This window comes from Mytilinidion resinicola, assembly GCF_010093595.1.
Source record: "Mytilinidion resinicola strain CBS 304.34 unplaced genomic scaffold BDZ99scaffold_4, whole genome shotgun sequence".
Lineage (NCBI taxonomy): Eukaryota > Fungi > Ascomycota > Dothideomycetes > Mytilinidiales > Mytilinidiaceae > Mytilinidion > Mytilinidion resinicola.
Window position 1 is genome coordinate 1,590,095 of NW_022985440.1, and position 22,748 is coordinate 1,612,842.

At 51.5% G+C, this 22,748-nt stretch overlaps 7 protein-coding genes across 7 annotated transcripts; 4 read left to right on the forward strand and 3 right to left on the reverse strand.

Annotated features, from left to right (window-relative positions):
- Positions 1 to 2,825: 2,825 nt before the first annotated feature.
- On the reverse strand, positions 2,826 to 4,768 carry BDZ99DRAFT_554607 (MFS general substrate transporter; the record flags this gene model as incomplete). The annotated part of the gene is made up of 8 exons (XM_033727132.1): positions 2,826 to 2,884; positions 2,941 to 3,211; positions 3,265 to 3,460; positions 3,515 to 3,556; positions 3,614 to 3,942; positions 4,000 to 4,019; positions 4,074 to 4,340; positions 4,400 to 4,768. 8 exons carry the CDS (start codon positions 4,766 to 4,768, stop codon positions 2,843 to 2,845), a joined length of 1,536 nt encoding a protein of 511 aa, XP_033581195.1. The 3' UTR covers positions 2,826 to 2,842.
- Positions 4,769 to 5,519: 751 nt separating this feature from the next.
- Positions 5,520 to 6,869, forward strand: BDZ99DRAFT_459940 (uncharacterized protein). The gene is made up of 2 exons (XM_033719269.1): positions 5,520 to 6,222; positions 6,273 to 6,869. The coding sequence occupies exons 1-2, from the start codon at positions 5,536 to 5,538 to the stop codon at positions 6,828 to 6,830; spliced, it is 1,245 nt and encodes a 414-aa protein (XP_033581196.1). The 5' UTR covers positions 5,520 to 5,535; the 3' UTR covers positions 6,831 to 6,869.
- A 140-nt stretch (positions 6,870 to 7,009) lies between these two features.
- On the forward strand, positions 7,010 to 8,023 carry BDZ99DRAFT_459941 (S-adenosyl-L-methionine-dependent methyltransferase). Its single transcript, XM_033719270.1, has one exon. The coding sequence runs from the start codon at positions 7,069 to 7,071 to the stop codon at positions 7,882 to 7,884; it is 816 nt and encodes a 271-aa protein (XP_033581197.1). The 5' UTR covers positions 7,010 to 7,068; the 3' UTR covers positions 7,885 to 8,023.
- Positions 8,024 to 8,198: 175 nt separating this feature from the next.
- Positions 8,199 to 10,035, forward strand: BDZ99DRAFT_567896 (uncharacterized protein). Its single transcript, XM_033727737.1, has 4 exons — positions 8,199 to 8,409; positions 8,482 to 8,691; positions 9,120 to 9,588; positions 9,649 to 10,035. Exons 1-4 carry the CDS (start codon positions 8,293 to 8,295, stop codon positions 9,912 to 9,914), a joined length of 1,062 nt encoding a protein of 353 aa, XP_033581198.1. The 5' UTR covers positions 8,199 to 8,292; the 3' UTR covers positions 9,915 to 10,035.
- On the reverse strand, positions 10,021 to 11,016 carry BDZ99DRAFT_516842 (uncharacterized protein; the record flags this gene model as incomplete). Its single annotated transcript, XM_033725109.1, has 2 exons — positions 10,021 to 10,388; positions 10,980 to 11,016. 2 exons carry the CDS (start codon positions 11,014 to 11,016, stop codon positions 10,021 to 10,023), a joined length of 405 nt encoding a protein of 134 aa, XP_033581199.1.
- Positions 11,017 to 11,079: 63 nt separating this feature from the next.
- BDZ99DRAFT_567897 (Nucleotidylyl transferase) lies at positions 11,080 to 12,339 on the forward strand (the record flags this gene model as incomplete). The annotated part of the gene is made up of 3 exons (XM_033727738.1): positions 11,080 to 11,154; positions 11,289 to 11,754; positions 11,816 to 12,339. 3 exons carry the CDS (start codon positions 11,080 to 11,082, stop codon positions 12,205 to 12,207), a joined length of 933 nt encoding a protein of 310 aa, XP_033581200.1. The 3' UTR covers positions 12,208 to 12,339.
- A 4,488-nt stretch (positions 12,340 to 16,827) lies between these two features.
- BDZ99DRAFT_349001 (HET-domain-containing protein) lies at positions 16,828 to 17,490 on the reverse strand (the record flags this gene model as incomplete). Its single annotated transcript, XM_033714476.1, has 1 exon — positions 16,828 to 17,490. A coding segment is annotated over one exon (663 nt), but the record flags the coding sequence as incomplete, so codon positions are not given.
- Positions 17,491 to 22,748: the final 5,258 nt, after the last annotated feature.

Below are 22,748 nucleotides of genomic sequence, written 5' to 3' on the forward strand. Positions count from 1 at the left end.
GACGATACTGGTGCCAGACTCCCCGTACTTAGTGTCGAAGAGAAGTCGAGCTCTGATTGCCCTGAATGTACATCTCCCGTCGCACTTTCGTTGGGATCGAGGGACACAATAACGGGATAATTGCCCAAGTCTATTCTCTGCTCCGCATTCTCTGCAGCAGCGGCACTCCAATCGGGGTAAATCTCGAAACCTCCTGCGTATATTAGATTGCGAGCTCAACTAGAACATTCATAAGTGACATCCTAATGTACTTACCAATTCCCCATCCATACCGGCCCTTACGGTTCACACTCATGCTGACTCTCACTTGCGGAAGGGTCTTCGGATCTCCTGCGGCGACACTCCAACTCAAACTCCACTCATTGCATGGTTTCTTCCGCATGGAAGGGTCGAATGAGATATGTGCCCTCGCGGAATTGAAGAGGGTTAAAGTCTTGGTACAGATTACGCAAGGCGGAGGGGTGCTCGAAGTATCCGATTCCGAGCTCTCATTTTTTTGAGCTTTCAGGTTCGCATTACGTTGGCTTGCTTCAGAGAGATCAGGTATGGACGAAGAGTGAGTAATCTCAAGGTCGTTATCTCCTGTTCCATCGCCGTACTGCGTTATAACGTGCGAGAGGAGGGTAAGACATCGTGCGCACAGTGAACGACTGCCTGTCCCTGCCGGAGGTGGTAGAGGGAAAGACAGAGTTGGATACAACAATTCAGGGGATTTTGAGGACGTTGGTTCTTTATTTGAGAGTTTTTCGAGCGCCGAGGTCACGAGGCGGGATAGCATCTTTATGAACAAGACTTACGCGGTGTGTGTAGAGATGATCCTAAAGAGAGGTAAGGCCTGTTGACAATAGCTTCCCTCATAAACGGAATTAAGTTGGATTGGAGGCCTCTATATATTGAGAGCTTGGCCTCTGAAAATGGAGGCTTCCATGTCAACGACGTTCGTTCCCTCAATGCCCGGGCGGATGCGCGGTCATCCCGAGGTCCTTATCACAGAATCTCAGCCGCTTCGCAGAGAAATTTGTGGCGGTTGCGTAACTCAGCAATTACCACCTTCTGCAACCCCCGAATTCCTCTGTGGAGCGTCTGAGAGATTCTGGGCGCGCGTTTGGTGTTAAGTGCGGCTTTTTTCCAATCTACGTTGGCTTCAACCAACGATAACGGGGCTAACCTGGCAGCTATAGCTATAGTTGTTGATGCATTCAAATTTTAATAGGCTAACCCGCGGATTGGGGGGCGAAGTACAGCCTTAAAGGTAAAAGATGCATCTTTACAAGTGCGGCAAACCTTAATCGCATTTTACTATCACCACTAATTTTTCTCTAATATTGGGTAAGCTACTTCTTAATATACCTTAAGAAGTAGCTAACCTAATCTTAGGGAAAAATCAGTTATAGTGGAGTTCTATCTTAGAAGCACGAGGAACCTATAAGCTTTTAGCGTGCAAAATGCGACCAGAAGTTCTCAGACCCTCGGAGAGGAATTCGCCTCGCACCGGGCCTCAAATTAGAATACCTATCACTCAGTGCTATTCTATTTAATTGGCTAGATTATTCGCGCACAGAGCCTTCCTTAGCAGAATTTTAGGCATACAATGCAGAATAAGGTGCAGAGGTCCATTTCTTTATGGGGAGGGATAAACGCACACCCCCTAATCACTCTACGCACACCCCCTTTTCACTCCACGCCCACCCACCCCCTCTCGTCCGATCTTTTGATTGGCTGGAGCGGCTCGGAGCTTCGTCCAGAGCTCTATTCTCACGTGCATCCGCATGTGTAGCCTTTCTCATTCACTTAGGCGTACGTGAGCTTATAAGTGAGGCTATACAAATCGGCATGGTTATACAGTCTTTCCGTTTTACAGTGCATCCTTTCCAATTCGTGTAGCCTCACGTATGAGCTCACGTACGAGCTCACACGTACGAGCTCACGTACGGCTCACGTACGGCTGTATATACGGCTGCACAATCGGAAAAGATGCACTGCAAAAAGGGGAGGCTGTATAGCAATGCCGATTTGTATAGCCTCACGTATAAGCTCACGTACGGCTGTATATACAACTCAGGTTGAAATTGATGTGAACTCTGATTTCTATAGACGTCTAGCTAGTTGTATATATACTAGGGGAAGGAAGGGGGCCACCCCCAGGGTGGCGCGCTAGTAAGTTCAGATGAGCCCTGCACAGCTGAGGCTTCAGCTCGGTTCTCTACAGCTGAGATTTCAGCTGGGTTCTCTACAGCTGATGTTCGGAGAGTAGCTTTCTGGCATATGAGTTGTTGATCCTAGGTTGTAGTGCTGCAACCTGAGTATACAGCTGCATAAATCGGAAAGGATGAGCTGCAAAACGGAGAGGATGTATAGCCATGCCGATTCGTCTAGCCTTATGTACAGCCTCACGTACAAGCTTACGTATAAGCTCACGTAAAAGCTCACATACGGCTGTGTTGGCTGTCGCATTTGGAGAGAGCATTCGGAATTAGTGAGCAAGTTAAGCGAGCGAATTAGAGGCTCCGGAGCAGTGCTCCGAGCCAATCAGAAGGTGGTGAAGTGACAGGGGGGAGGGTATGCGTGGTGTGAAAAGGGGGTGTGCGTTTATCCCTCCCCTTATTCCAAGCCATTACTTAAAATAATTAGTGGTTGTTGAAATTACTGGGCTGTCAGAACGTCCAAATCGCACCAAAAAGTAAGGGTGACCACTAGCTGATGCTGACCACTAGCTGATCGACTACGTTAAAATCTCGAAACTGAATCAAGTCGCGTGTACGCCATCTATTGATTCAACGACAGCCATCGGCTGAGTGCTAGGCTAGATGTCTCCGCCCCAGACTACTCCATATCTAGTCTATTAGTTTGCATATTTGCTCTGAGATCGCAACCTCTTTCCATACTAGCACGAGAATAAGTCTGTGATCAATCGCGCAAGGTTTTGTGTGGTGCACTTACACGCTCCAGAATGAAAGGCAGAGGAACCAGGGCAATGGAGATGAAGCCCAGCGTGCTTGCTGCCCATCCGATGCCCAGTGACTTGAGCATTCGTGGCGCCGCGAGCGGCAATGCTCCTCCGAAAGAACTTCGAAAGAAGGTGTTGCTGACGAAAACGCTTGCAACGTGTCTCGGATACGACTCGCCAAGGTAGTTGAGGATGGACTGAAAGGTGAGGTAGAAGCCCGGGGCGAAGAAGCCAGTCCCCACGATTGGCACAATCCAGTGTATACTTGCGCATGTCAGTTAGCCAATCTGTACTATGTTGTTGCAAGAAACACTTACCTTTGACGAGACGTCCATGCGAAGATGAATAGGCAGACGGGAATGCAGACCGCCCCCACTTGCCCCGGAAACAGGCGGTCCTCGGGCTGTACAACGACATCTGGGTCTGCCACACGCGGCTGATAGATAGAGTAGAGCCATAGGAGGTATGCCATGACTGAGAGAATAGCGCCGGTCAGGATACCAAAGAAAGCGACTGCAAGTAGTGAGTAGCTGTGCCATGGAGCCGTGGGGAATAGGAGCAACATACGCGCCTGTTGGGTGGCGTTGAAGTGATAAATCTCTCCGAAAACTACGTTAATTGGTTAGTCTCGGACGCCACTGATGACAGGAAATTGATGCTGATTACCAAAAGGGAAGAACTCGAACCACAGATAGAGGATGCCGTAGATGAGCATGGTGTGGATGTTGACGAAGAGAACCACGGGATCCATGCAGGATAGTTTAAAGTCGTCGATTGTCTGGTGTACAATGTCGACGAAGATATTGCGTGGCGCAGCAGATTCGAGTGGAAGCTGGGCTTGTGGTTTGTCGCTCTGCTCTCGAAGACGTTGCGCTCGTCGGCGCAGAATGTTGGAAGGCAGAGTCTCTGGCATGAAAAAGAAGATGAAGACTGTTGTAAAAGCAGTTATTCCCGCGAGAAGCCACAGAGTTGCTGTCCATGTGTTCCACCGTGTACTGTACGGCATTGTCAGTGTGTGTTGGCGAAAAGGGGTTGATGGATTAAAAACTGACACTGCCAAAGTTCCAAAGATCTATTGTCGACAAACGTTAGTGCAACACACCTTAACGAAAGAGGAGGAACATACGGGTCCTAGGATGGGGCCGCAGAGTCCACTAACCGCGTAAAATGCAATGGCGTATGGAATTTCGGCAGGGCCATAGATTTCCATTAGAGTTGCACCACCGACACTGATGGGCAAAGATCCAACAAAGCCGCCAATGAAACGAAGAACCAAGACGGTGGACACGTTTTTGGCAAGAGCCGTGCCGATGTTTATTAGGCAGAATGCCAGAGATCCGGCGACGTATACGGGCGTGCGTCCGATCGATGGGAGGTTTGACAGTGGTGAGAGCTGGCAAGCACAGATGTTAGCGTGCCCACAGGTGAGTTCCTTGGGAAGAGTTGACTCACAATCAGAGGGCCAATGCCGTACGCGATAACAAAGAGCGAGAGCCCAAGAGTCCCCTGGCTCGTTGTGGCACCGAAGTCTCGTTCAATCAGTGGGATGCTGGGAGTAAAGATTGCAGCTGCCGCGTAGAAGCTAAAGTTGAGGAGTATGATGTCCGCCATAACGAAGGCCTTTGTCAGTGTTGGCCAGTTTCTCGGCATGTCTAGATCGTCGGGTCCCGCAAAGTCGAGGGACATCTGTGTCGAGTCTGGGGATGGATGGGACGCAGCATCTTCCTTGGAAGTGAGAGCGTCTGAATGAGGAAAAATTCTGTCATTGGACAAGCAGTTCAAGATGCGGCCAAACAGGCCTTCACGAAGTAGAATGTTCATGTTGGCTTGTAAGTCAATTACGACGATGATAACGAGTAAGACGTCTGCAATCTTATTCCATTGAGCTGCTACGCATATTTATACACTTGACGGAGGTATTTGTAAAACGGAATTCCGATCATAGTCGGTCATTGCTCTTAATGAAAAATATAGCAAGTGATGCTGTAGTACATGTGAGGTGCGATCGGAGTCCCGTGATTTGATCGGTTAGTTGGCGCAAAGTTCTATTTTCGGAGTTCCGAAGTCGTTAACTTAACGTGTTCTACATGCATGTGGTGGTTACAAGCGAGTGGTGGCGCTTAATTTTTGGTGCGATTTGGACGTTTTGACACCCCAGCAATCTCAACAACCATAAAGTATTAAATAAGATTATATGAATGCATATAGTATTTAGCTCATTTCAATGGCTAGGCAATAGTTTGGAGTGATGTGTCTCTGTAATTCTATTATATCGTAGATCTTACCCAATGCTAGGGGGCCAAAACTCTACTATAACTAAATGTGGCCATCAAGAGACCCTAAAAATTTGTCTTATAATATTGAAACAGCTATGCATATCTTTATTCTAAGTTATAGATTCAAATCTTTTATAGTTGTTGAGGTTGCTGGGGTGTCAAAACGTCCAAATCGCACCAAAAATTAAGCGCCACCACTCGCTTGTAACCACCACATGCATGTAGAACACGTTAGTGGCAAACCCTCGCTTCATAATCACTAATTAACCATTAAATCGAGTTTCCGTCCAACCCATGATACAACCACGCATCATGAACTCGACACGAAAGCAGAGATCCACGCCCCCACGCAAAAAGTCGTGTCTGCAGTGCGCCAAGTCCAAGGTCCGCTGCGGCCTTGAGCGACCATGCTGCGCTCGGTGCGTCGCGGCGAACCGCCAGTGCAGATACGCAACGCCGGCAGAGAACCCTTCGTCGCCAGTTGCCTCTCGACACAGCGTGCCGCCGATTGAAAGTATTGCGACGCCTACGTCTTTGTCAGCAGCTTTTACAGATCCCACGGACGCAATTCTCGTTGGAACGACTGCCAGCGGCCATCCAACGCCACTGCCGCTACCAACACAACTTCGGACGACTGCAGATCGCCCAGGTGTTTCTCTAGACTTTTCTAACTTGGATCTTGTTCCTCTTGCCGATGCCGACCAGATACGAGACCGATGGCTGTGGCCTTTTTTGGCTGTCGGAGAGCAAGTCCCCAAGGCTTTCCATCCGTATACGTTGCAGTACATTAGCTGCGTGCTTCGGACGTACCCCAAGCTGATGGTGAAAAAGAACGGTGTTCCGCCAATAATTCATCCGATGCAGATATCTGATGGAAATAGTTCTGTTGCATTAGCTAATTGCTACAGTTTAGTCCGACTGTGGCATCACAGCGCGGCTGGGAGCGAGCATATAGTCGCCGAAACGATTCAGCGAGAGATGGAGAGACTCGCAAACTATGTAATATCATCCCTCACAAAGCCTGCAAGTGACTGGCTCACATAGCTTAGGATACAACAAACGCTGATGATCTCGACATCCTCGGTGCTTTTCAGGCGTATCTTATCTACTCCATTATGGCTACATTTTTTCCCATACAAGGAAGCAATATAGTCAACGATGCAACAATGGTCACACTGCACGAGATGGCTTTCCGTACCACGCAGGCTGGACTGGTCTCCCGAGCCGAACTCGCTCGCTCTCGGCCAACGTGGGAATCATGGATCATTGTTTCGGCAAAGCGCAGGGCCGTCTTTGCATTTTACCTGCTCAGCAGCGTGTACAATGCGGACAACTATGTCCCAAGCTTCCTCGCGCAGGAGCTGCGGGAGGTGTATGTGCCGGATGCGAAGCGTCTGTGGGAGGCGAGGAGCCGCAGGGAGTGGGAGCGGGAATATAGCCAGTATCTGTCTGAGTGGGAAGATGGACTTTTGATGATATCGGAGCTTTGGCTGTCGCCGGACACTGGGTCAAAAGGGCGCCGGGAGAGGATCGATCGATGGGTGCAGAGTGCGGACGAGTTTGGCATGATGTTATTTGCTGTCTGCGTTCACCTCCATGGCTACTAGGCCTGAGTTCCAATGAAAGCTGAAATGTTGAACCAATGGTGGCCCACTGCTCATGATACGAGAGTTAAAAGTTGTCTGGACCCTGACCTGTTGGTGGTGGGCAGCTTCGCAGTTCCGAAGCGGAACTCCGATCAACAGACGTCTATTTATGTCTGTGCATCTCCTCCCACTCCAATTGTTCACCAAAACTTCAAGACAAACCAGACCGTACCAATTCAAAAGTTATAATAACAAGACAATGGCGACTCCATCACAACCGTCCGTCTACACGACCGACCACTCGGCTTCCGTGCTGCGCACACACAGCTGGCGCACAGCCGCCAACTCGGCGGGCTACTTGCTCCCTCACCTCCGATCCAACATGAAGATTCTTGACGTTGGATGCGGTCCAGGCTCCATCACCATTGACCTGGCCCGCCTCGTTCCGCAGGGTCATGTCACCGGAGTTGAATACGTACTGGATCCGCTGGAAGGAGCCCGTGCCCTCGCCGCAGCCAATGGCGTCACGAACGTCTCATTCGAGATTGGCGACATTCACTGTCTGCCCTTTGAAGATGATGCGTTTGACGTTGTTCACGCCCACCAAGTTCTGCAGCATATTTCCGACCCTGTCAAGGCGTTGCAGGAGATGCGTCGTGTGACAAAGGTGGGCGGCATGGTCGCATGTCGAGAGTCGGCATCCATGACCTGGTATCCTCAATCGGACAAGCTAAATACATGGTACGACCTGACAACAAGAATGGCCGTTTCAAAGGGGGGCAACCCCCATCCCGGCAGTCGCATTCACGTTTGGGCGGAAAAAGCTGGGTTCGCCAGGAAGGACATCACCAAGAGCGCTGGGTCCTGGTGTTTCAGCAGCGACGAGGAGCGCGAGTACTGGGGAGGGTCGATGGCGCAAAGATCGAGGTCATCTGGGTCCGCGACGATGGCATTGGAGGGAGGGTTTTCGACGAGGGAGCAGCTGGACAAGGTTGCACAGGGGTGGGATGAGTTTCGCGAGGACAAAGACGCCTGGTTTGGGCTGCTGCATGGCGAGATTCTGTGTCGCAAGTAGCGGCGGACGGCCTAGAGTTAGTTATCAGCCACTCACATATTTTGTCCCTATCGGGGGCATAATATGCTAATCAAAGCTATGGAACTGTTCTTCCATCGTGGTTAGCCAACGCTCTTAAACCAGCACGCCTTGTAACGTCAAACATAAGCTGAGCAACAGCACAATGACACACAATGATGATAAGCTCATCGCCGAGCTTGTGCCTGAGGCACTGATAGCGCTAGCATCATGTTGACCCAAAAAGAGGCCGCCCTGCCGGTGTACTTAAAGCCTTTTGCTCCTCGTCGGCTATAGGTCCGCGCACGAGGGCCGCCCCCTCTTTTCTTCCCTCTGCTCTACCAGCTCCATACATACTGTCTACTAAGTCTTTCAACACTCCCTTCATCGACCTCTACGCGCCGACGCGACATGCGCCATTGTCCATCGGTTGATGATTTCTTAGAGGAGAGCGAGTATGCGGAGTCTGTAGACGACGGGATGGGATTAGATACGGATCTGACGGACGTCGACACGATGACAAGCAATGTGAAGGCGCAGAGGATGAAAGCATAACTCTCCCCTGATAAGAATCATCCGCCTGAGCACTACCTCCAACAGCTTAAGACATTCGACGCTGTGTTGCATCCTACTCTAGACAACTCATGGACGCCCACGCAAGACTACGAAGAGCTAGACGTGGGGGCTCAATGCGTCACCTTCGTCGGCCGCATTGTCAATCTTTACAATCAGCTTACCCCAAGTAAAGCGCCAAAGGCCGCGAAAGGGTGCATCAAGCTCATTGTGGCGGATGACGCCGGCGCATTAACTGTAGGCACTGGTTTCTACTTCCAGCCTTCTTTAACTAGATTCCTCAGGTCAGACTTTGGTACGCCAACATAGAATACAAGCTCCGCCTCGGAGAAGAGATGGTTTGCGATGGGAGAGATGTGACAGTAGCTCTGTCTCGCCATGCTATTGTGCTGAGGCAGTTGCGTGCCAGCGTCCGCCAAGGGCGCTAGGCTCGCCGGTCGTTCCTGTGCGGGAGTGAACGTCCCGGACTGCCACCAGCCGCGTTGTGGACGCAGAAATATCCAGAATCATGGCCGACACGCCTCTACCAGAAGTCGTCATGCGTATGCTCTTTGAAAGGCTATGCAACTTCTTCGGCACAGTGGAACAACATCGTCCCGAGTGGCTCCCGGACGACTTAAGCCTCGCGGCACTCCGTAAATTGCGTGAATGGCAACCATCGGCAGCATTTCCACGAGCTCCGGAATCTACTTCCACCCTTCCGCAAACTTCTGGCCCGTTTATCGAAATCGAGTGAAGAAGGCACGGACTCATTCCTCACCGTACTCGGCCAGCTCAACCTAGTCGATCCCACACGTGTGAAGTTCCTCGTCGCTACGGCAGCCGATGGGAACATGGATGAGATACTGTCACCACCATCTCATCTGCGCCGGATATGGAAACCCTGTGCGAGAGAACGCCTGGCGCCCGAAGATGGCACCCTCCCTGGAGAATTTACTGCTTACCTCTGGCGGACCACCTTACGTGTGAAGGAAGTCTGCATGCCGCCAATTTCGGAAGCAGAAGTGCAACTCGTTTTCGGATCTGACGCGACATTGGTGTCTCATGCCAACCGACGGGTGCCGTACGATTGTGGAGCAAACAAATATCGGCTAGTGGAGGAGAATCCTATCGTGTCATCATGCACATCTCATGGTCTGTTCATGACGAGCGGGCCTTCAGGCACAGCGTATCGCTTCCTAAACATCTAGCTAGTCGTTGGAGGCGCAGAGGAAAAGTTACCAGAGGTGCAGTTCGCTATTGCAGCTCTCCTTCTCAACGGCTCGTATCATTCGCTGATCGAAGTTATGGCGGTCTTTGCCCCGCTTGTAGGGTGCGCCGAACTGGGCAGCCTTGAGGAGATGATTGATCAGCTGGTGCCGCGAGAACTAGAGATGATTTTGATGGGAAACTTGTATATTGTCAGGCCTAATAGGTTCCGCGACGAGCTTGCGGCGCGCATAGGAGCCTTGGCCACATGAAGGCGTTGATAGACTGAAATATGGGCCCGACGCGTCTACCCGCACCCTGAACTTGGGCCTTATCGGGTCCGAAGCGGTAGTAGTCCTCCCCAAGTAGTAACAGATGTTATCCACATTTCTCCTGTCTTTTCATCTTATACTTGAACATATTAGCTTTAGCAGCCATCTCCTCTTCCTGTCTGGGCTGCAGGGCATCCTCGTCCGCCTTGGGCTGGCGCGCTCGTAGCTGTCGCTGCCTTTGGACCGGCTGCTGCCAGAGGTTGCTGTTATCCCCCTCCAGCCTGGTGTATATCGCATCGGGGCCGTCCTTATGGTCTAGGTCCGCCGTTGTGCGACGGACCACATGGACGTGCAGGTGTGGCACGCTTTGGCCTGCATCGATTCCGTCCTGTAGCAGGATAGTCAAGACAGTGGCGCCATAGACACGCTCGAGCATGCGTCCGACCCGCTTGACCGTGATGAACAGATCGGCCGCTTTGGTGTCGGTCAGTTAAGGCAGACGGGCTACGAGGCGCAGCGGCGACACCAGCACATGGCCACAGAAGCGGCTTTAGGTTGACGAACGCGAAGGACTAGGGCGTTGTGTGGAAAACTTGGCGGGTAATAGGGAACTTGTGGAAGTGGTAGAGCGTCCTAGAACTGGATAGGCGCATTGCAGCTAGCCGGACTATGTCTGATATTAGGCTGAGGCCGTATTTAAAAACGATTTGTTGGGTGACGTGTCCTGCACTGTGCTCGGCTGGCAACAAGGCAAGCCGGTGAAGGGCACGGCCCAGAGATCAGCTGCCAGGTATGTAGCTTGGGCGCGGGCGCGGGCCGAGCCGCAGCTTGGGCGGTGCTAAGGCGCTAAGGGGTGGGTTCATTAGGTACAAGGGGGTAACCTGAGCGGGCTGCTTGCCCTCCCTGTCAGTTTTGGGGGCATTATGGTCGTACCAGCACTATTTTCCTAGGATATTACTATAACGCCCCTGAAACTTACAGGGAGGGCGAGCAGCCCGCTCAGGTTACCCCCTTGTACAACTCTAAGCGAATTTCAGGGTCTACTTAATTGCCGCCATAACTTACTCTCGCTCTGGCCTCTTGTTCCCCAAGTCGCTCTCATTGCTAGCTGTACATCTGACGCTTTCCTGTCTACTATCGTCTCCTCGTTTCCTCGCTGCCCATAATGGCTGCCCCGCTGCCAGTGAGAGCGCTAACCGACGAGCAAAAGTACGAGCTTATGGCGTCTAACCTCCACAAAGTACTCCAGGGCGACATTATCAAGTAAATCCTTCCTGTCCGTCCGCTGAAAATCTACTGGGGCACTGCTACCACGGTCCGCCTATATATGCTGCCTATTTCTTTCCCGCTGTTAAGATTGCCGAGTTCCTTTAGGTGGGCTGCACGGTTAAGGTCTTGCTGGCCGATCTGCACGCATTCCTCGACGCGGATAAGGCGCCTGAAGGTGTGCTGGAGTTCCGAGCGCAGTACTACGAACGCGTCATCCGCGCACTCCTGAGAAGCGTCGGCGTTGATCTCACCAACCTCGAGTTTGTCCGCGGCAGCTCCTACCAGCTCACTCCCGCCTTCTCGCGCGATCTTCTGCGGCTGAGCAAGCGTGTCTCTATCCACGATGCAATCAAAGCTAGCAGCGAGATTGTCAAGTCCACGGGTGAGCCCGTCATGGCCGACGGCATGTACCCCATGATGCAACTCCTAGACGAAGAGTATCTCGACGTGAACGCTGAATTTGGCGGCCTCGACCAACGCAAGACCTTCGCCCTCGCTAATGGCGCGATGCCTAGACTGGGTTTGAAGGTGCGCGCGCACCTGATGAACCCTATGGTTCCTGGTCTGGCAGGTGGAAAAATGAGCAGTTCCGATCCCAAGTCCAAGATTGATCTATCTTATCGACGAGCTAGAAGCCATCTGCATGAAAATTGCCAAAGCATTCTGCCCACCTCGCGAAACCGAGGGCAACGGCATTCTGGCTTTCATTCAGCACGTTTTGTTCCCATACTGGCAGGTACGGTCTGACGATGGCACACCTGTGATCAGCGTCATGCTGAAGGATGAGTCCGAGCCCACAACATTCCAGTCCTTCACGGATTTGGCTGCCGTTTACCAGGCTGATTCCCTTACGCCGCAACTTGCCAAGAAAATTGTTGAAGAAGGACCCGTGGCTCTAACTAGCTCTATTCGGAGGGAATTCGAATCCGATGCCGAGTGGCAGGCGGTCACTCGTGAAGCGTACCCTGATCCTACACCGAAGACGAAAAAGAAGAAGAATGAAGTTGTCGTGCTAGTCGTGTAGTAGATGGCCCAAGACATACTCTCTTCGATGAAAAGTGCTGGATAGGCGTTGGGTTACGGGGTCTAGGCTCGATGTCTTAGTTGCGAATGGATTACGACTAAAAAATGATGAATTATAAATTATTAAAATAGCGAAAGAACCTAATCAATCTATAAGACTATGTAGATTCTCGTGGACTTCTGGGATTCCAATTTCCGCGCTGTTATGAAGCTCATTGCACAGAAACAATATTCTGAACCACTTTTAGTCTCGACATTAGATTTTGGTAGTGTTTCACCTACAGCGGACTATAACTCGCGGACTAGGTAGCACAATGTGCTAAAGCCAAGGGTATGTACGCCTCTGATCGTTTTTCCTCTAACCTATTCGTGCCATATAAGCGCGCTAGAGCTAAAGACTCGAGTCCCACATCGGGTCTGCTAGGTTAAGATTTTCGAAGTTGATTGCCCAGAGGCGCGAACCATGCATCGCATCATTATGACCAGAGCTTTGAATGATGTTGTGACTGTGGAAATCGTTGTGGCAAGGTATAAACGACATATGATTCTCGCCAGTAAGCGCGTTCTCTGTGCCAGTAATGACAGCCTTAATAATTTAAACATCGTTAACCGGAATAATCAAGGACTTCTTTGCAGTGTCTAGGTACGTTCTGACAGCTTCGAGAGGACTGTAGGTGCGCATCCAAGGCATCGATGCTTGTGAATGAAGTTGACGAAGGAAGGCTATGATGTGGGGCAGGCTCGCAGCTGCATCCTTAGCGCTAAGCGTTTTTCCCACGATGTACTCTATTGTAAAAGCGCCGCTCTAGTTATCTGTTACATGAATCGCAGGACCTAGGCTGTGCTTAGCCGCCCATTTAGCGTGAAGCGTTTCCTCTTTGCTAAGACCGATTGCAGCGGGAGAACCCGTTTAAGGGATCTTGACAAGAAAGGACTGCGGCGACGTAGAGTATATGTTGACTTTAATGCAGTCTTGCGCGGACCAGCCAGCGTGGTTGTAGGTGAGGATGGAGGTGAAACAATGCATTGAACGAGATAAGTGATGTATTGGATGAGTATCTATCTAGGCTACGTACGCCGTATATATACTCTGTGTATGTGGAGGCTTACGTAGCCGTACCGTAGAACTGTGAGGGCTAAGTATAGGAACCGTGTTCTATATCAAGGTAGCCGAGCTAACCGTACCATACTCCGTAGGCTAGCTGGCTAAGAATACATACTCCGTCAGTAGGGGGTGGCAACAACCCTCAGTGACGGACAAAACCGTGCTTAGTGGAGAGTGCAGCGAAATTACTGCAGATTCTTGTAGCCATCGACATGTTCGTCGTGCTAGGAGGCGGAGAGGATGGCCATTCAAACTGGTCGTCGTCGACAGTCGTGGTTTCGATAGAGGATTCGACTTTCTCCGCTAGAACAAGCGAAGTCGATGAGCTCGTCACGTCTAGCGGAGCATAGAAGGTGGTTTGTGAAGTGTCATAATTCACTTCCGGCGATGGTGGTAGAGAAAGAACGTAGTTGGCGGCCATGGAGTCCCCGTTGCGAATGTATCGAAGCCACCTAAACGTTGGACTTGATTAATGCAAAGCTGTTATAGCCACACGAGTAGCAGTTTGTCCAACTTCACCTCTGTTCATCGCCGTCAGAGATGGCCAGCACAAGCCAACCACGACGTATTGATTGCTACAGCGGGACTCTAATAAAATATTCAAAATACTTGGAACAACTCGTTTACCAGTTACGAACAGATGTCCTTCAGTTACAAACCCAAGTACAAGATTTGCATCGGCAGCTAGACCAACGCTCCGCGCCCGTCCAATACCAACCGACGCAACCATCACCGACGCAGCTATCGTCCAAACAATGGGTATTCCAGGTTGAAACTCCAGGCCAGGACGGCAAACCGTCTAGCAAATCATCCAGCAAATCATCTAGCAAATCACCTGAATTATCTAATTTATTAGGGGTTGCGAGGGCTCTGGAGTGGCCACAGCACACAACTTATATAGATTTATAGGATATATCAATGTGTGCACAGAGTCTGAGTTGTTTAAAGTCAATATACCCCTTATATTTTGCGGTACGGTGGGTTTTGCGCCACCCAGGAGCGGACATTAGAGAAAGAAGTTTTTCGGGGGCATCACACGAGAAATAGTTTGTCGGGATGCCCCCACTAATACTATATTAGACTAGCTGTGCTCACAAATAGACGCGTACGAAAATTAACCACTCAGAAAGCAAGGCACTTACAAGGAGTCCCAGAATAACGACTACGAAATCATCTGGCTGGGACCAATTTCCGCTATCCAGGTCCTGGGCAGCGATGCGGTTTTACACACAGAAACGGAAGTTGTAATTAGTGCTGTTTCTTCCTAGGCGACTCTCCAGCTAGAGTCCGCAAATGGCAGGATCACGTGTGGAATGAGTCAGCAATGTCAACTATACGATTGATTAGCTCCTCCGATCGATTAGCTCGCACGATCCACCTGCTTGCACAATCTATTAGCTTGCACGATCCGCCTGTGGGCCGCCTCCCTTTCGGCCACAAGACTTTAATAGCATCTAAGCATCCCGTATGGAACGTTTCGGCAATGCCGCTTCCTAATTCCAGTGACGCAGCCTTGGAAAGTGTTGAGATAGACGATGTTCTTCTTATTGTTATTGCTATGGACAGGGCGGAGTCGGCTGTATGTACGTAGTCCCTGCCACCATAATATTCACTACCAGCCACCGTGATATTCAACAGAAGGAGCAAGCAGAATCCTGAAAACGTTAGCAATCGCGTTCCCGTACGGGAGTATGGAGTGGAAGGGCAAGCAGAATCCTGGAAAATGCCAGGTAATTTGCCCCCGTACGGGAGAATGGAGTGGAGGGGCAAACAGAATCCTGAAAAAAGTTAGCAATCGCGCTTCGGTCCGGGAGTGTAGAGCGCAGGGATCTCGGAAGCTGAATCCTGAAAAATCTCAGGATTGGCTCCCGTAGGAAGCGCAAACAGTGGAAAAATCCCGTGAACCGGATCGCGCACGGGATGGGCTTCAGCAGTGGTTTTGCGGCAAGTGATAGGATTGATTGATTGTCAGACTATGGATGGGCGGAGTGCCTCATATGTATCCATTCCCACCCCCTGTTAGGTTGTTTCAGCCACCAGTTGCCGTGATATTCAACAATTAATTAGATCACTCCTCCCATCAAGATAATAACTCTCATCTGCTAATACTCTTTATAACCCTCCAACAGTAGACGCGAACGCGAAGCTATAGCCTGGGACACAGGCGCTCTCGTTGAGGACTCGCGAGCTGTCTCAAGTAGTTTTTTCGCTTCCCCCGACCAACCGTTCACTCCGGTGACGGCTGGAGACAATCCCCGAATCTCGAGATCCGCCTACGCAATATTAGCTACGACAAGAAGCGAGCGATCGAATCTCTTGATCGCAGCTCCTTACGTACGGTACATGTCCATACCTAGGACACGTTATTCACACCAAGACTACAGTTTCCCAGCTCGGCTTCGCCTTGACCCAATCTTTAATGCGGACGTGTCCAATGCCCACCCTCCGCGATGTCCCATCATCATTCCTCCGCAAAACGAGCACGTTGATCCTGAAAAAACTCCGCATTCTCTTTATAGAATTGGGGGTGTCCGCATGGAGCCGCTGAACGATGGGAGCTTCACACACCGTGATCGCCACAACCTGTGCACAGATAGGCCCTTCTGTCGTGGCGTCATCTGAGTCTTCGGGGTGGTCTAGTTCAGTGACCGGCTCCTGGGCTACTCGGTTCCGGTGCCCCAGCTCCCCCAACTTGTTAGAGAGGAGCAGCGTGGGGACAGAGGACTTGTTTGAGGCTTTGAACTTGATGGTACTTCCACCTTTCCGGGGCTTGTTTTTCTGAGACTCGGGCGGAGGAGGGTCCTCGTACTCTAGGAGGAAGTCTGCTACTAGCGCGGCGAAGATAAGGCTGTGTGGATGGCTCTTTGCCACTGATACTCGGCTCTCGTCGAGCTGCTTAGGGCGCCGTTCGAGAAGCTTTACGAGTGGTTTGTCGTGAGACTCCTTGAGGGATCCGGGCTCGATGATGCTAGTGCTTCCAATAGGCACCAGATTATTCTCAGAGTCTACGATGTGCAACTCAGAAATGCCGTATTGGAGGTAGCGGTGCGCGTGCCCACGACTGCGTTCCATACCTAGGGGTTTACTCAGATATACAACAGACAAGTCCATATTCTCAAACCAGTGATATCGAGACCCAAGTGAGCCCGCCCATGACCACGACGGGAATCCCGTAACTTCCCCTGATTGTGGCTGTTGTTCGTTGGGATTGATATACCAGGCCAGGGCCGAGTGAAAGTATTTCTCCGGTAGTCCATGTAAGAAAGTGGTGTTGAAAGCGCTGGAACAAGCTTCTGAAATCCCAGCAAAAGCATTCAGCATGTCTGATTTCTGCGAAAGTTCGCGGCGCGTGTACGACTCGACGTACTCGCAGTACTGGGTAAACTCATCCTGTCCTGACACGCCATAGCGTCTGTCAACAGGAACAAAAAGATTCCTAATTCCTTTTGGGTACCGATGGCTTTCCAATTCGAGAGGTTTCTGTTGTGCATCCGGCTTGGGGAAATCGCCGTTTTGTTCATCGCAAACGGCCTGGCGACACTGGAAATAGACCGAGTCCTGTCCAAAGTACAGGCATCGGCGAGACAAGATGCGTTCCTGGTACGTCCAGCCCCTTGTATTCCATTTAGTAGCCAGGAGCTCATTTGGCAGCGACGACTGTGTTTCATGCATTTGAGGCAAGTATGCCCGGCGAGAGAAGACCCATTCCTGTCGGCGGCGGTTCGCAGTACCAAAGAGGCCCGAGGCGCCAGACGTTGCTGCCAATGCAATGATTGTCAGCGAAGCATTAGAGTAGATCTTGTCCATAGAAGTAATCTGGGCCAGCTTCGTCTCGTTGGTGTCCTGTACAATACACAGGGCATCTACCCACAGGTAGTTGATACCTAGCTCCTTACACACTGACATTGCATCCAAAATCGTTTCTGGCAAATCATGTCCAAGGAAAGATCCTTCCGTTTCGAACACACTCTGATTTGACTTTACAAGTGCGAGCTTGGCGCCGCTTTCTCCCCAGACGTAGCTCAGCGCTGCGTACTGCTCAGTCGAAGGAGCGAGCACTACACACATTTTCTCGAGGTCAATGAGCCGGAACTCTCTTTCAGCGTCCTCTCTCAGCGGGGTATGAGCGGTGCCGCAGAGGGTTTGATGGTGATGTTCCTTGCAGGTCTGAACCCAATTTCGGACTAGTCCAAAATCAACCGTTGAGTCTTGCCATGGAGCAACTTTGACCAGATTACACCCATTCTTCGAGTATGTCAGCTTCGTTTGAAAACTGCACCCCCCCTGGTTCGCCGTCACCCTAAGGATGCACTTTAAGTGGACAGATTCCTCAGCAACAGTCCATGGAGCACCATCAAGCCAAAACGGACCTTGCACTTTGATCTCATCGATCTTGGAACCGTCGATATTGTAGGCCTTATACATGTCGGTAAAACGAGCGTGCAGGTAGGTGCAGAATAGACATCCAGGCCGCTCTTGGAGCGTCGCAAGATCGATTCGCACAGTGTCTTGTCTACGGTAGAGCGGGACACCTCTACACCAGAGAAGATGTACCGGGTCTGCCCATCGCTGGCAACTATCGCATAGTCGTGGGTCCTTGGGAGCCGGTAACAGAAAACAGTTGCAGTCTCTCGGGAATGGTGGAAAGTGGCCTTCTTTCTCCAGCGCGGCTGTCAAATTCTCTCTGTACCATTGAATGGCGTCCTTCTCCCGCTTCTTCGCCTTGCTCGTTGTATTCCGCCATCTCCTACAAAGCGGAAACGGATCTTCGTATTGGCCAGGGATAAGACGCATATCAATGATCTGCGGTCGACCTGGATCTCTGTAGGAGAGGTATCGACCGCAATCGTCTTGTTCGAGCCACGACGCATCCGTCCGCATGCTTCCTGAAACGATTTCGAGAATGCGGTTCGAGGCGCGTGTACGGGTGATGCCGATCTTGTCAAGAGCCTTGAACCATTGTTTAGCGTCTTTGGACAACGGCACGATCCTCGATCGGACCAGTGTGTCTTTTGATGAAGATGTAACTTCGCTGGGCGAGGCAGCGCTCGTAGGGTGCAAAATGTCAGCCATGTTGGTTATGGGGAACTCCGAATAGGAGTCCCGGGATTTTCGGTAGTTTTAATGCCTTGCACCCCGCGTAATTCCCCCCCAACGCGAATATTGATACCTCGTATTCATTCCATATGGAGCTAGAATGCCTCCTAAAATGCTCGGATGCACATTGAGGAGATAAGGGGTGCAAGTTCCTTCTGAAGCTCCCCTCCTCTTCCGCCTAAACCGCCTATAATCAAAATCGAGGAACGCGAGACGCGCACGGATAGCAGGATAACCAACCGGTCGATGCTTACATGGAATGCCGACGCGATGTCTTGAACTGTCGACAAATAACGAGTCACTCGTCCATCCTAGGCATTAACGTTGATGTGCTTAACAGCCAGTTCATCAACGAGGATGAAGGATTTGACAAAACTATCGATGGCAGGCCGGAGGATTTTCTGGTAACCATTAAGCCATGGGACTCGATAGGAGATTTATCTATAATTGTCCGTAGCCTTCCTGGTGGACGAAAGCTTGCTTGAAGAACAAGAGCGGCCGAGGTGCCTCGAGGGCTCTTGGCAGAATTGTCTTCGGTCGAGATGTCAGCTTCGCATTCGCATCTGACGTTGACGGTTGCTGGGTAGAGGGGATCGAGATGCGAGACTGTGAAAGACGGCAGGTCCGCCGAGAGACATGTGATGTCGATCAAGACGCTCGAACTTGCTACCTGGATTTAGACGGCCCTTTTGGGACTCTAATGCGTGACAAAAAAAGCTGGATCGTGTTCATGTGCCGTGTACCTTGCACGACGCCCCTTACTAGCAGCCTGTCCCAAGAATAAAGTGCTCGCCATTGCTGGGACAAACATGGTAAAGTTAGGTCACTCGTTTTGTTCGGCGGCTAAGTTACACGACCGTGCGTAGAACAGGGGATTTTACATACAAAAACCCTTGTGTTGCGCACGGTGGTGCCGAGTCCGTACGATACAAGGGGGGAGAGTGTACACCGTTTCATAGGCGTTTTGGCTAAGGCTCAGCCACCTCAGATGACGTTTTCGGCGCTCCGCAGAGAGCTGTTTGGTTCAACGTCAGTGCGGCATTGGGTCAAGACCCCGACGACTTTTGGGCCATGGCCCAGCACAGTGCCATACGAAATCACAGCAAACGCCTATGCCTGAAGGTTTGTTGCCTATCTAATTAGGGTAGCGCCACGATTTCATGGACAATTAGTCCACGAAATACACCCCAGTCCCACACTATTCTGCGCAGACTAAGTAATTGGCTAGATAATATCCACCTAATACTTACTACACTATCTGTATAAAGCCCGGTCGCAGAGGGTTAGTTGTAACAGCGGGCTACTCTCGGGACCGAATGCTTCGGAAGGTTGCGAGTGTTCAGTTAAGGCTGGTGAGGACAGATGTTCGTAATCTTCTAACACAAATATGTAATATCATTCCTTACACCTCGAGGCACCCCTCTGCCCTTGTTTGAGACCAGTGTAAGGCTCACTGACATTCTTTAATTATTTGAGTCCAACTACCTGTCCAAGGGGTATCAAGCTGACTATCGCCCATCAGGCGGCTTCATGTTATAAAAGCCTCATATCTCTCATCAATATCATTGATCCTGTCACCTCACCTCCTTCCTCTGAGGCGCCCAACTCTTCAACCAACCCCTCGCTTTGTCCAAATCCCCGCCCTCCGCCTCAAGCGCAGCTAGACACCACTCCATGCCAAACCCGCCCTTCCCTTCTACGCCCTTCTCCGCCGCCAACATCTCCGCTAACAGCCTCCTCCTCTGACTCGCTTCATCAACGCAGAAATGCAATGGCGTGGCATAGTCCCCTCCCGCCATCCCCCCTAGATATGGCTTAATCAAAGGCAGCGCGTCTTTCGTTCCGACTGCCTTCCCATCACCATCACCTATATTCGCCCGGCCGGTGCGGCAGAAGGGGTTCCTACACCACTTCTTACCGCAGCCTGTGAGGAGCTGTGCGAGATAACGGCGCTCCACCCGCCTCCGCAGTGCTTTTCCTTCTGGATCGTAGAGACTGACATATAATGGGCCGAAACAAACACTACAGAGACCAATATCGTTGCCGGGGCCCTGACCCATTCGGGTGCCGGCGCGGGTGTCACCGTTCTTCCCTACGCCATCCTGTGTGCGACCGCAGTTGATGTTGCGACAGAGGCGAGGTGCGGGTCGGGAGAGACGCTCGAAATCGTGGTGTTTGAGGTGAGTTGGCATGTCTCGTAGACGGACGATGGCGTTGCAGAGATGGCATTCTGTTGTGCGGGCGCCGTCGGCAAGCTCATGAGGAGTGAGACCTGAAAGCAGTAGTTCCGGGGTCGGGTTGAGTGGATCACCTTCTTGGGGTACTTGGAGATGGCAGAAGCGGCAGAGTATGAGTTTGCCCGGGCATGTCGTGGTGCGGTGTTGAGCGAGAGTTGGGATTGAGGGAAATTCTAAGGAGCAGGATGGGCAGGTCTGCGGCGTGTGGAAGGTGGCGTCGTGTTTGGCGTGACTGAGAGGCGTATTGCCGTAGTAGGTGTCGTGAGAGCAGTGCCAGTGGTTCTCGAATTCTGCGGAGCGTTTTTGAAAGACTGTTCCACAGCCTTGTGGGCATAGTATGTTGTTCCGTAGACAGAAATTCTCGTGCAGGAAAAGGGTACGCTGTGGTACCCATTGGTTGCAATTTTTGCATTGGACTTCGTCCGAACTGTGTGCGGGTTCGGACTGTGAGGTGCTATTTATTGTAGATTGGTCTGTTGGATCGAAGGGGGCCGCGCGGATGTGATAACGCCTTGGTGTGGGATTCGGGTCTTCTTGCTGTTCATTTGTGTATGATCGAACTGATATCCACACAGCCTCAGCGTCTTCCAACTCGACATTCGTAGGCTGTAGCTTTATACGCTTCGGGTATCTGCTCGAGACTTCTGCAAAGACGTAATCGTCTTCTCTTGGTCGAACGCGCTGTTGGGCAGAGAAAGGGCTGACGAAAAGGTCGATCTCCTCGTCATCTTCCACACCGCTGATCTCAATCTCTAGACCTTGAGATCGATCCCATGAGGAAATATCATAGTCCACGTATTCGCCATCTAGAACCTGGCCGTCTTGCCCTTTGAGTAGTTGTAATTTTCCGCCAGCAGAGCTCCCCTCTGTTGTGCCTGGTGCTCGGTGAGCCTTTGCCGCTATTTTCTTCAGCGTTTCCCGCGCTTGTTCTTCATTTAGCGCCTCAATATCAACCTCTAGGTCCGTGTCTACCACGCATATTCCGTCGCCCTCGGGTTTGAAACCATCGACCAAGAAGCGGAACTCCTCATTTTTGCCACCAAGACCTCTGCCCCCTTGCACTACTAGGACCTCGCCGTTTGTGAGTGTTGTGAAGTTCTGGCGCATGTGCTGTTCCAAAAGCGACTTCCAGTCTTCTGGGTCGTATCCCGCTTCTAGGGGCCGTAGCTTGACGTATGTTCCTTTCGGTAATTGTTTGGCATGAATGGTGAGCTTCGGCAGGCTTGTACCATTCACGGCAAGTTCTTCCACGCCATTTACCATCACGTCGTCGTGGTCCCGCTTTATGCCATCGTCTTTCTCCGTGACACCGGTACCCTCGGAGTCCAACCCAAGCGTTTCCCGCAAGAACTTGCTTAGCACCACCTCGCCCTCCTCTGCCGAGAACTCCCGAATACCGGCATATACCACACGCCCATTCTCCGGATTTACTAGCCGGAAGGTAAGAGGATGTGGAAGCTGCTGCTGCCTGTCTTGGAACTGGGCGCGTGCTTGTCGTTCAGCGGCGTATGTGTATGGATTGTAGGGATCGAAGGCGGTCGTATGAGTGACGGAGGACTCGGTTGTAATAACGGGCGCGGCGGCGAGGAGCTGCTCGAGCGCAGAGGGTGGGAGGAGTATTTTGTCGCCCGATAGGGTGGTTGTCCGCGACTTGGGCGTGACGGCGAACTGAGCGGACCAGGCGAGCGATGTGGGGTCTGGTGAGGACATGTTGTAGCTCTATCGACAAACGGAAGAAAAGGGCATTACAGAACAGGAACGAGTGAAGACCAGAGAGGCGTGGATATATCGGAGGAGTGGTGAGAGAGGCGTGGTGTTGCTACCTAAGCGGCTCTTCTGGCAGCTTCGGCCACCATGTCATCGGCACGCCCCATTGGCGGGGCGGGCTTCAGGGTCTTTTCGAAGACCGAGCGTAACTGAAGTTGATTATTCTATATCGAACAATCTGTACGCTTGCGGGGACACCTCAGACGGCGGTACTTGGATACAGAGACTCTGAGGCCGCATCTACAAGCCTCTGCCCTCCCCACCAGCTGCCAGCAGTGACAAAGAGCGTGCGCAAATCTCACGGGAAACTGCCACGAAGCGGCCCCACGCGGGACC

What these genes read in the sequence shown, in the direction of transcription:
- BDZ99DRAFT_459940 (XM_033719269.1), top strand. Translation starts at nt 5,536, where the DNA reads ATGAACTCGACACGAAAGCAGAGATCCACGCCCCCACGCAAAAAGTCG. An exon ending in TGGAGAGACTCGCAAACTAT is followed by an intron (nt 6,223 to 6,272) that starts GTAATATCATCC and finishes CACATAGCTTAG; the next exon opens with GATACAACAAACGCTGATGA.
- BDZ99DRAFT_459941 (XM_033719270.1), top strand. Translation starts at nt 7,069, where the DNA reads ATGGCGACTCCATCACAACCGTCCGTCTACACGACCGACCACTCGGCT.
- BDZ99DRAFT_567896 (XM_033727737.1), top strand. Translation starts at nt 8,293, where the DNA reads ATGCGCCATTGTCCATCGGTTGATGATTTCTTAGAGGAGAGCGAGTAT. An exon ending in TCGACACGATGACAAGCAAT is followed by an intron (nt 8,410 to 8,481) that starts GTGAAGGCGCAG and finishes TACCTCCAACAG; the next exon opens with CTTAAGACATTCGACGCTGT. An exon ending in ATGACGCCGGCGCATTAACT is followed by an intron (nt 8,692 to 9,119) that starts GTAGGCACTGGT and finishes AACCATCGGCAG; the next exon opens with CATTTCCACGAGCTCCGGAA.